We start from the raw sequence: 12,508 nt of genomic DNA on the forward strand, positions 1-12,508 counted from the left end.
CAACAGAACAAATACCCAGAACCCCTTGCAGCACTAAATCTTCCGGGACGCTACAATATACACCCCCCGCCACCCCCTACCCGCCCCCCCACCCACCTCAACCTCCTCTCGGGGGGAGCATGTCCCAAATTCCAAGCTGCTGTTTTGAGGCATGTTAAAAAAAATAATGCACTTTGTGACTTCAATAATAAATATGGCAGTGCCATGTTGGCATATTTTTGCATAACTTGAGTTGATTTATTTTGGAAAACCTTGTTACATTGTTTAATGCATCCAGCGGGGCATCACAACAAAATTAGGCATAATAATGTGTTAAAGGGGAACATTATCACCAGACCTATGTAAGCGTCAATATATACCTTGATGTTGCAGAAAAAATACTTTTTTTTTTAACCGATTTCCGAACTCTAAATGGGTGAATTTTGGCCAATTAAACGCCTTTCTAATATTCGCTCTCGGAGCGATGACGTCACGTTGTGACGTCACATCGGGAAGCAATCCACCATTTTCTCAAACACCGAGTCAAATCAGCTCTGTTATTTTCCGTTTTTTCGACTGTTTACCGTACCTTGGAGACATCATGCCTCGTCGGTGTGTTGTCGGAGGGTGTAAGAACACGAACAGGGACGGATTCAAGTTGCACCAGTGGCCCAAAGATGCGAAAGTGGCAAGAAATTGGACGTTTGTTCCGCACACTTTACCGACGAAAGCTATGCTACGACAGAGATGGCAAGAATGTGTGGATATCCTGCGACACTCAAAGCAGATGCATTTCCAACGATAAAGTCAAAGAAATCTGCCGCCAGACCCCCATTGAATCTGCCGGAGTGTGTGAGCAATTCAGGGACAAAGGACCTCGGTAGCACGGCAAGCAATGGCGGCAGTTTGTTCCCGCAGACGAGCGAGCTAAACCCCCTGGATGTCTTGGCTCACACCGTCCCTTATGCCACCGAAGATGATCAAGAGAAGAATATCGACCCTAGCTTCCCTGGCCTGCTGACATCAACTCCAAAACTGGACAGATCAGCTTTCAGGAAAAGAGCGCGGATGAGGGTATGTCTACAGAATATATTAATTGATGAAAATTGGGCTGTCTGCACTCTCAAAGTGCATGTTGTTGCCAAATGTATTTCATATGCTGTAAACCTAGTTCATAGTTGTTAATTTCCTTTAATGCCAAACAAACACATACCAATCGTTGGTTAGAAGGCGATCGCCAAATTCGTCCTCGCTTTCTCCCGTGTCGCTGGCTGTTGTGTCGTTTTCGTCAGTTTTGCTTGCATACGGTTCAAACCGATATGGCTCAATAGCTTCAGTTTCTTCTTCAATTTCGTTTTCGCTACCTGCCTCCACACTACAACCATCCGTTTCAATACATGCGTAATCTGTTGAATCGCTTAAGCCGCTGAAATCCGAGTCTGAATCCGAGCTAATGTCGCTATAGCTTGCTGTTCTTTCCGCCATGTTTGTTTGTGTTGGCCTCACTATGTGACGTCACAGGAAAATGGACGGGTGTATATAACGATGGTTAAAATCAGGCACTTTGAAGCTTTTTTTAGGGATATTGCGTGATGGGTAAAATTTTGAAAAAAACTTCGAAAAATAAAATAAGCCACTGGGAACTGATTTTTAATGGTTTTAACCATTCTGAAATTGTGATAATGTTCCCCTTTAATTCCACGACTGTATGTATCGGTTGATATCGTAATCGGTAATTAAGAGTTAGACAATATTGGATATCAGCAAAAAAGCCATTATCGGACATCTCTAGTATGGTTATGACATCTTGGTTGTCAACGTGGTAACTAATGAGGTCCTCCGAAACATTATCGGACTGAACAAAGCTGGACTTTTTCTAAACCATGTTTGTCTTCTTGGGTCCTGCAGACGTCTGTGAAGAATATCTTCTCCCTGAGTAGCAGGAGTGGACCTCCAGGATGGAGCAGGAAGATCTGCAGCGCCCTCAAATTAAAGAGGAGGAGCCACAGACCCCTCACATTAAAGAGGAAGAGGAGGAACACCGCATCAGTCAAGAGGGAGAGTTGGAGGAGGTTGATGTCACCAAGATGCCAGTGATTGGTGTGATTGTGAAGAGTGAAGATGATGAGGTCAAAGGTGAGAGTGAGGAGAAGAGAGAGGCGGAGCCTCCAAGCAGCAGCTCAACAGAAGCTGATGGAGACCACTGTGGAGGATCACAAGCAGACAAGCTCTTAGCTCCACTATCAGATAGTGAGGACACAACGTCACACTCTCCTGACACTGATGATGAAGACTCTAAAGATGGTAAGACATGTCACACTGACAACACACACCTGACGTGTTCTTACTGCGACAAAACTTTTCATCATCGTTGTAATCTGAAAAGACACATGAGGATACACACCGGAGAAAAACCCTTCGCCTGCTCAATCTGCCACCAAAGCTATTGCGACCAGTCAACGCTTGTAAGACACATGACGACACACACCGGAGAGAAGCGTTTCGTGTGTTCAGTGTGTGGTAAGCGATTTGCGAGGAAATGTAGGCTGCAATCACACACGAGAATACACACTGGTGAGAAACCTTTTACCTGCTCAGTCTGCGGCAAAGGTATTTCAGAAAAAGACAAGTTAAAAATACACATGCGAATACACACCTGTGAAAAACCTTTCATCTGCTCAGTGTGCGGTAAAGGTTTTGCACGGAAATACAAATTGAAATCCCACATGAAAATACACACCGGTGAAAAACCGTTTCCTTGTTCGGTGTGTGGTAAAGGTTTTTCAGAAAACGACAAGTTAAAAATACACACGAGAATACACACCCGTGAAAAGCCTTTTATCTGTTTAATGTGTAGTAAAGGTTTCGCCCGGAAAGACACGTTGAAAATACACATGAGAACGCACACCGGTGAAAAACCATATTCCTGTCCGTGCTGCAACATAAGCATTTGTGACCGCGAAGCGCTCGTCGCACACATCAGAAGACACACTGGAGAAAAACCTTTCACATGTTCAGTCTGCGGTAAGGATTTTATTGAAAATAAACGTTTGAAACGACACATGAGAACACACACCGGCGAGAAAGTGTTCAGTTGCAGTTTGTGTGATGAGAAATTCTCTTATAAGTACCAGTTGCAGAAACACGAGTGCGCTGGTGAGAACAGCAGCAGCAAATGAAGATGCAGGATTCGGAATAAACTGTCAAAACTTTGATAACTTCGACTTTTTAACAACATCAGCACATATAATGTGTGACATCATTGTTGTGTAACACAATCTTGTTAATATTTATAGATTACCGTATTTTCCGCACTATAAGGCGCACCGGATTATTAGCCGCACCTTCTATGAATTACATATTTCATAATTTTGTCCACCAATAAGCCGCCCCGGACTATAAGCCGCGCCTACGCTGCGCTAAAGGGAATGTCAAAAAAACAGTCAGATAGGTCAGTCAAACTTTAATAATATATTAAAAACCAGCGTTCTAACAACTCTGTTCACTCCCAAAATGTACGCAAATGTGCAATCACAAACATAGTAAAATTCAAAATAGTGCAGAGCAATAGCAACATAATGTTGCTCGAACGTTAATGTCACAACACACAAAATAAACATAGCGCTTACTTTCTGAAGTTATTCTTCATTCGTAAATCCTTCGTCTTCGGTGTCCGAAGTGAAAAGTTGGGCAAATTTACGATCCACTGGCAGATGTTGGCGTCGTCTGGCGCTGCCTCCTCGTCTTAGTGAAGGTGTGTTCGCCTTCTGTCTTCCATTGTTCCCACGCAGTTAGCAGTCTAGCTTCGAATGCCCTGTTGACACCAATATCTAGCGGCTGGAGGTCTTTTGTCAATCCACCCGGAATGACGGCGAGTATTGAATTAAGCGTGTCAGCGTGTCTCTCAATGTGCTGTTATGAGCTAGCAAATATAACAACTACACTACCCAGCATGCAACGATAGTTACAAGCATGCGCGGTAGCCCTGAGAAGTTCCCACGCAGTTAGCAGTCTAGCTTCGAATGCCCTGTTGACACCAATATCTAGCGGCTGGAGGTCTTTTGTCAATCCACCCGGAATGACGGCGAGTATTGAATTAAGCGCGTAAGCGTGTCTCTCAATGTGCTGTTATGAGCTAGCAAATATAACAACTACACTACCCAGCATGCAACGATAGTTACGAGCATGCGCAGTAGCCCTGAGAAGCGATGTTGTATGCTGGGAGTTCGAATGTGGTTATGAGCACGCTGTGAGAAAACGTTGAGAACTCAGTTAACACGCCTCGTCTGCATTATTTATAATTAGACAGACAACACACTTAATAGGAGCCATTTGGGGTCTTTACATAAACACACAAATGGAAATGAAACGTCACATATCCCAGCATGCACCGCGCGCTTCTTCTACGGGGAAAAAAGATGGCGGCTGTTTACCGTAGTTGCGAGACCTAAACTTTATGAAAATGAATCGTAATAAAGCGCACCGGGTTATAAGGCGCACTGTTAGCTTTTGAGAAAATTTGTGGTTTTTAGGTGCGCCTTATAGTGCGGAAAATACGGTATATATTTTAGATTAAACAATGTGCATTAATATACAACATTGTGTATATATATTTGGAAATATATATATCTGAAAAATTGTATATTTACTTATACAAAAGCCAAAACCAGTGAAGTTGGCACGTTGTGTAATTCGTAAATAAAAAGAGAATACAACGATTTGCAAATCCTTTTCAACTTATATTCAATTGAATAGATTGCAAAGACAAGATACTTAACGTTCAAACTGAGAAACTTGCTTCTTTTTTTTGTTGCATATAATCATTAACTTAGAATTAAAAGTTGGCACAGGGGCATTTTTACCACTGTGTTACATGGCCTTTCCTTTTAACAACACTCAGTAAACGTTTGGGAACTGAGGAGACACATTTTTCAAGCTTCTCGGGTGGAATTCTTTCCCATTCTTGCTTGATGTACAGCTTAAGTTGTTCAACAGTCCGGGGGTCTCCCTTGTGCTATTTTAGGCTTCATATTGTGCCACACATTTTTAATGGGAGACAGGTCTGGACTACAGGCAGGCCAGTCTAGTACCCGCACTCTTTTACTATGAAGCCACGTTGATGTAACACGTGGCTTGGCATTGTCATGCTGAAATAAGCAGGGGCGTCCATGATAACGTTGCTAGGATGGCAACATATGTTGCTCCAAAACCTGTATGTACGGTACCTTTCAGCATTAATGGTGCCTTCACAGATGTGTAAGTTACCCATGCCTTGGGCACTAATACACCCCCATACCATCACACATGCTGGCTTTTCAACTCTGCACCTATAACAATCCGGATGGTTCTTTTCCTCTTTGGTCCGGAGGACACGACGTCCACAGTTTCCAAAAACAATTTGAAATGTGGACTCGTCAGACCACAGAACACTTTTCCACTTTGCATCAGTCCATCTTAGATGAGGTCGGGTCCAGCAAAGCCTGCTGCGTTTCTGGGTGTTGTTGATAAATGGCTTTGGCTTTGCATAGTAGAGTTTTAACTTGCACTTACAGATGTAGCGACTAACTGTAGTTACTGACAGTGGTTTTCTGAAATGTTCCTAAGCCCATGTGGTGATATCCTTTACACACTGATGTCTGTTTTTGTTGCAGGGCCGTAATATCATCACTTACGTGCAGTGATTTCTCCAGATTCTCTGAACCTTTTGATGATATTACGGACCGTAGATGGTGAAATCCCTAAATTCCTTGCAATAGCTGGTTGAGAAATGTTGTTCTTAAACTGTTGGACAATTTGCTCACGCATTTGTTCACAAAGTGCTCACCTTCGCCCCATCCTTGTTTGTGAATGACTGAGCATTTCACGGAAGCTGCTTTTATACCCAATCATGGCACCCACCTGTTCCCAATTAGCCCGTTCACCTGTGGGATGTTCCAAATAAGTGTTTGACAAGCATTCCTCAACTCCCTCAGTCTTTTTTGCCACTTGTGCCAGCTTTTTTGAAACATGTCGCAGGCATCAAGTTCCAAATGAGCTAATATTTGTAAAAAATAACAACGTTTACCAGTGTGAACATTAAATATCTTGTCTTTGCAGTCTAGTTAATTGAATATAAGTTGAAAAGGATTTGCAAATCATTGTATTCTGTTTTTATTTACCATTTACACAGCGTGACAACTTCACTGGTTATGGGTTTTGTAAATAGTATACACAGGTGTGACATACAATAAACATGTTGCCTGTGATGGTATGATTGGTTCTGAGACTTTTCTAGAAGCACAATATTATTTTACTCTACGTCTTTTTAACAGGTGTGTATTCTACAAGATGGTTTACTCCTAAAATGTGCAAGTTTATGAATAATTTGAGTCTTGACGATACATTTTTATCAATGATTCCTTTTCTCTTTTGTAAAATCGATATTGATTTTGTGATTGTTTTGTATATGTCCCCAGACATTTATGCAATAAGCAATGTGCGCTTCAACGAAAAATGGGTACATTACATGGAGTAAATATCTGTTGAGTATGTATTTTGTTCTACTTAATATTGTAGTATTTTCTGATATTTTGGTTGACACAAACCAAAATGTGATAACTTGGACACATGACCGATATCATTGTGTTAAATAAATCACTTTGGGCCCGACATTGAACCTTGTGGGACCCCACGTGAAACCCTCGTTAGCTCAGGTGTTTCATCATTTGTGTGTTGTCTAAATCAAGTTTTACAACATTGTGTGCGCTGTACAACTCATTTCATATATTTCCAGGTAATGGTCAATAGGTGTGAAATTTTGTAGTTTTACGCCATCCGCCATTTGGTTTTGTAGTCCATAATCCTGCCTTCCTTCATACGAGCCTTTCGGAATTTGCTCTGTCCTGTGACGTTTTCTGCCCTGTGATGTCTTCCATATAAGGTAGAAATTTACCCTAAGATCTTTGCGCGAGTCCCCACTGTAGTCGATAAGCGCCTTCATTCTCTCAATCCTCTTGTTGTGGGGCAGACTGGCTCGTACATGCACATGCATCCTTCGCTGTTCTAATACAAAGTAGCCTATAGTTCAAACTTAAATCTGTCAGTAGCCTCGCTATTGTTATGGTTTAACAGAGGGAGATGATGGCAAAGACACCAGGGGGCAGTATAGCTCTATGTATTTTATTATATATATATATATATATATATATATATATATATATATATATATATATATACACCATATATATAATAATCAAACAATAATAATAATAACTACGGAAATGGAGTGTGAACTAATATCCAGAAGGGGTGTATGGCGGAAGACTATGTGTATGAATAATTAGCTGTTGAGTCTTACCAAATGTTGAAATGAGAAGGAGCAAGGCAGGAATGCAGTCCATGGGGCAGGCAGAAGGTCCAGGGCGAGAGAGAGAGGCTTCAGAGTCCGTGTCCAGGCGAGGGTCGAGGGTCGAGGATCGAGGAAGGCAGTCCAAAACCCACGGGGGAAACAACGGGAGATAACAAATGGGGGAGACTCGGGAAGGCACTGCGGGAGAACAACAAGGATGTCAGAACACGGAGGGAAAAACGCAGAGAGAGAGAGAAAGCATAAGGCTTACGGTATCCAAAGAGGTAAACGAAGTTCCCGCATGGATCCTTGGGTCCGCTGGTCCTTTATATAGCTCCCTCTCATCAGGTCCAGGTGCGCTGATTGCTGATCGCCCATAGCCTTGCCGGCATGTGGGCGCGTCCCGAGGTGCGACAAGCAGGGCGAGAGAGAGAGGCGTCAGAGTCCATGTCCAGGCGAGGATCGAGGAAGGCAGTCCAAAACCCACGGGAGAAACAACGGGAGATAACAAAGGGGGAGACTCGGGAAGGCACTGCGGGAGAACAACAAGGATGTCAGAACACGGAGGGAAAAACGCAGAGAGAGAGAGAGAAAGCATAAGGCATACGGTATCCAAAGAGGTAAACGAAGTTCCCGCATGGATTCTTGGGTCCACTGGTCCTTTATACAGCTCCCTCTCATCAGGTCCAGGTGCGCTGATTGCTGATCGCCCACACGCGGCCGTGGGCGCGTCCTGAGGTTCGACAAGCAGAGCGCAAAGATGAGGGCGCATTAGAATGCGCCCTGGCCTTGACAGCTATGCAAGCGCTTAAAGCTACAACAAAGATGTCGGGGAGAAGACGCTGTCGAAGTGGAGGCACATAAATAAGGGCGGCCACAAAACAGCCACCAAAGAGACGGTCAGTAAGCGGCTTGAAGTGGCAACCTTGGTGAAACACTAAGCATCGTTTGTATTAGAAATCCTTGCTCTTCAGAGGATTTAAGATCCCCTGAAGAGCAGGGGAACCTGCGAAACAGGCTTGTAGGGATGAAATAGCCTCTGTGTTTTTTTTCCTGACCTAACGTATATATAAATATATATATATAGATATACAGTATATATATATAGTGTCGAGGTTTCTGTAGTTTATCAGTTATACAGTGCTCAATACTAGAGTAGAGCGGTATATACCGTATTTCCTTGAATTGCCGCCGGGGCGGTAAGTAATTTATAACCTCCTCTCACTCCGGCGCTTACCAAAGGCATGCAGTAAATGCAAGCATGCGCTAATAATTTTAAAACCTCTTCTCACTCCGGCGCTTACCAAAGGCATGCGGTAAATTTAGGCCTGCGCTTAGAGTGTGATGTAAGGATACCATCATGAAAAGCACATTTAATTAAAAAAAACGTTGTTATGGTCTTACCTTTACTTATAAATGAAGTCCATACGCAGCTCCTTCTGACCAAAAGCATCGATAACTTGTTTATAGAAGTCTTCCTTATCTTTCTTCACTTTTAAAAGTCTCTTTGTCTCGATGGAGATCTTCCCTTAATTATTACCCCCTGCTTCGATTGAAAGTCCAGTTTAGAAAACTGTTTAGATATGTAATCCTCCATGTTAAAAGGGCAAGCGAGAGGAAAAAATAAACGTTCGTCTGCCGTAAATAGCAATGTTGTGACACTCTTAAACAGGACAATACTGCCACCTACTGTACATGCATGTGTGACGATAACAGCTACGGCTTTTAAAGAGTACACAACTGCGCACACAACAAGGAGACTAATCAGAATGCATCATCAGAGAGGGTGTTTGTTCAGCATGGTTAGAAAAATAGTGACAGAGAATACAACAAGGATGGACAATTCAACCCTTAACTCAACAATGAGTAGATGAGTGTTATGTGTGTGTATATGTGTAAATAAATGAACACTGAAATTCAAGTATTTCTCTTATTTATATATATATATATATATATATATGTATATATATATATATATATAATAAAAAATAAAAATAAAAATATATATATATATATATAGCTAGAATTCACTGAAAGTCAAGTATTTCTTATATATATATATATATATATATATATATATATATACATATATATATATATATGAATACTTGACTTGGTGAATTCTAGCTGTAAATATACTCCTCCCCTCTTAACCACGCCCCCCAACCACGCCCCCCCCCCCCCCCCCCGCCCCCCACCTCCCGAAATCGGAGGTCTCAAATTGGCAAGTATGGGTGAAGTGTCACTCGTGACGTGACGAGTTTGACCCGGCGCCGGCGGAAATTCTAGGCATGTGCATACTATATACCCGGCGGCAATTCAAGGAAATACGGTACGTTAGGTCAGGAAAAAAAACACAGAGGCTATTTCATCCCTACAGACCTATTTCGCAGGTTTCCCTGCTCTTTAGAGGATTTAAAATCCCTGGAGAAGTTTGTATTTGAAATCCTTGCTCTTCAGAGGATTTAAGATCCCCTGAAGAGCAGGGGAAACCTGTGAAAGAGGCTTGTAGGGATGAAATAGCCTCTGTGTTTTTTCCTGACCTAACGTATATATAAATATATTTGTATATATATATATATATGTGTGTGTGTGTGTAGCTTTTATGTAGCAAGCTATTTTTGCCGTGTTGCTTGCTACAATTCTCTGGGGTTAGCTTCCCCTGTAGCTTTCGCTACATTAAATAGAGACTAACTTGTAGCTTAGCTTACTTCACTTTCCAAGTAGCTTGCCCCCTCACTGTATATTTGTAAAAAGCGTGGTGTGCCCATTAATTATATCCATACTTGCCAACCTTGAGACCTCCGATTTCGGGGGGTGGGGGGTGGGGGGCGGGGGCGTGGTTGAGGGCGTGGTTAAGATATATATATATATATATGTATATATATATATATATATATATATATATATATATATATATATATATATATAAGAAATACTTGACTTTCAGTGAATTCTAGCTATATATATATATATATATATATATATATTATTATATATATATATATATATTATTATATATATATATATATATATATAAAAATACTTGAATTTCAGTGTTCATTTATTTACACATATACACACACTTAACACTCATCTACTCATTGTTGAGTTAAGGGTTGAATTGGCCATCCTTGTTCTATTCTCTGTCACTATTTCAGAACACACACATTATACAAATATACGTTATAAAATCAATAAGAAAACGGGAGCTCTAATTTGGGAGTCTGAATTAGGATCAGAAGTTCCTATATAAACATTGCGCACTCACGTCGCCTTTTTGTATTGATTACTGCAGCTGTGCACTGGATTCATTCACAAATACAAACTACAACTCACAAACACTTTAGAGTTAGGCTCCACCATCAGAATGTGTACTTAAACTTATAAAGATGGGGCGGCATGGCGTAGTGGGTAGAGCAACCGTGCCAGAAACCTGAGGGTTGCAGGTTCGCTCCCCGCCTCTTACCATCCAAAAAAATCGCTGCCGTTGTGTCCTTGGGCGGGACACTTCACCCTTTGCCCCCGGTGCCACTCACACTGGTGAACTGAATGATGAATGATAGGTGGTGGTCGGAGGGGCCGTTGGCGCAAATTGCAGCCACGCTTCCGTCAGTCTACCCCAGGGCAGCTGTGGCTATGAAAGTAGCTTACCACCACCAGGTGTGAATGATTGATGGGTTCTACATGTAAAGCGACTTTGGGTACTTAGAAAAGCGCTATATAAATCCCAGTTATTATTATTATTATTATTAAAGATCACATGGATATTATTCAGTGAGTTGATTCACCAAAACTAACCTGTTGTACAGGAGGAAAAAGCACACAGGACGTTTCAATTGTTCACAGACTGGTCGCGCTCATCAGAATGACAAGACACTTCCGGTCTGCAGGTGATAGCATTCAATTGGGAAGAAACGCCCTACTGACTAATGTGAATACTGATAAATGTGGAATGACAGCTCCAAAAACGAATTCAAACCACAAAACAAAATAAATAAATCAACACAAAAATATGACACATTATGGGTGGGTCACATATGCATGTACAGTAGATGGCAGTATTGTCCTGTTTAAAAGTGTCACAACATTGCTGTTTACGGCAATGTTGTGAACAGGCTGTCAACATGTCACTCAGGTCCGCATGGAGCTGGAGCAGGCGTGGCCTCCAGCTCCGCCTGAATTTCGGGAGATTTTCGGGAGAAAATTTATCCCGGGAGGTTTTCGGGAGAGGCGCTGAATTTCGGGAGTCTCCCGGAAAATCCGTGAGGGTTGGCAAGTATGATTATATCTTCACATTGCCGGTGTTAATTTCCCGACATGTCTGAACATCGTTTTGCTCCAAAGACTCACAACGTGTTCCCCCTTTGACCCCTTGCCTCTACGAGTTTGCTGTTTGGTATTATTTTTTTTAAATGCATCGCAATCATTTCCACCTGATGACAGGAAATCATAGTAACATAAAGACTTTTATTTTGAAGGTGGGTTCTTCCCTCCTCTGGCCGCTTCCGGTAGTAACCGGACGGCAGTCAGATGCATGCTAGTGTACACACGGGACGTATTTACGCGCTCCTATTTGTTGTTTCTTCCCACGAAGTGCCGTGGAAACATTGTAAGTCCTCTGCCTGTTTTATAAGTGTCTTATAGACGTCGTGTGCGCGTGGAATTGTAGAAATTTTACAATGTGACGTTAGCTTGCTGCTAATTAGCATGTAGCTTCTTGCTAGCTTGCGCGCTCATTTAAAGGGTGCAATGTTTTTGTCTCTCCTTCTTAATAATTGCATATATTTTATCTCGTGTTGTTTTTAAACACTTCATATGTAAATCATATTAATGTGTGGCCTGTAAATGTTACATGGCCAATGTACAGCTCTTTACCAAAGTTTATTGCCACTCTTTATTGACATGCAATGGTGTGACGTCACGCAGCAAACTTGTATGGAAATGCAGTGACGTAATAGTGTTTATTTGACATATATTTGGTCTCTCTTCATACAGGTTTACAAAAAGTAACGAACTATTAGGAACGGGGAAAGAACAAATTTATTCCCTGTGAACAGTCTTTCTTGGGATCCTCATGGTAACTATCTTGTCTAGAGATGTCCGATAATATCGGACTGCCGATATTGGGTCAACAGCTATACAGGTCACACTGAGGGTGGCTGTATAAACAACTTTAACTTTTTTCGTGATGTGTAATGT

The 12,508-nt window shown here is 41.8% G+C and overlaps 1 protein-coding gene and 1 long non-coding RNA gene across 3 annotated transcripts in view; one reads left to right on the forward strand and one right to left on the reverse strand.

Moving 5' to 3' along the window:
* LOC133624011 (uncharacterized) overlaps window positions 1-3,273 on the forward strand; it is a 37,519-nt gene extending 34,246 nt beyond the window's left edge. Inside the window, exon 3 of one of the 2 annotated variants that reach the window (XM_061987589.2) lies at window positions 2,109-3,273. In XM_061987589.2, coding sequence (XP_061843573.2) covers window positions 2,109-3,158 — 1,050 coding nt within the window. In that variant the 3' untranslated portion in view covers window positions 3,159-3,273. Of the gene's footprint in view, window positions 1-1,887 lie in introns of both variants that reach the window. The other variant, XM_072916213.1, reaches the window with a different exon arrangement.
* Window positions 3,274-7,181: 3,908 nt separating this feature from the next.
* On the reverse strand, window positions 7,182-7,786 carry LOC140679836 (uncharacterized). The gene is made up of 2 exons (XR_012051173.1): window positions 7,578-7,786; window positions 7,182-7,504 (listed from the first exon to the last, which is right to left on the reverse strand). It is a non-coding gene; the product is annotated as an uncharacterized lncRNA (long non-coding RNA).
* Between the last annotated feature and the right edge of the window lie 4,722 nt (window positions 7,787-12,508).

This window comes from Nerophis lumbriciformis, linkage group LG26 (genome assembly GCF_033978685.3).
Source record: "Nerophis lumbriciformis linkage group LG26, RoL_Nlum_v2.1, whole genome shotgun sequence".
Lineage (NCBI taxonomy): Eukaryota > Metazoa > Chordata > Actinopteri > Syngnathiformes > Syngnathidae > Nerophis > Nerophis lumbriciformis.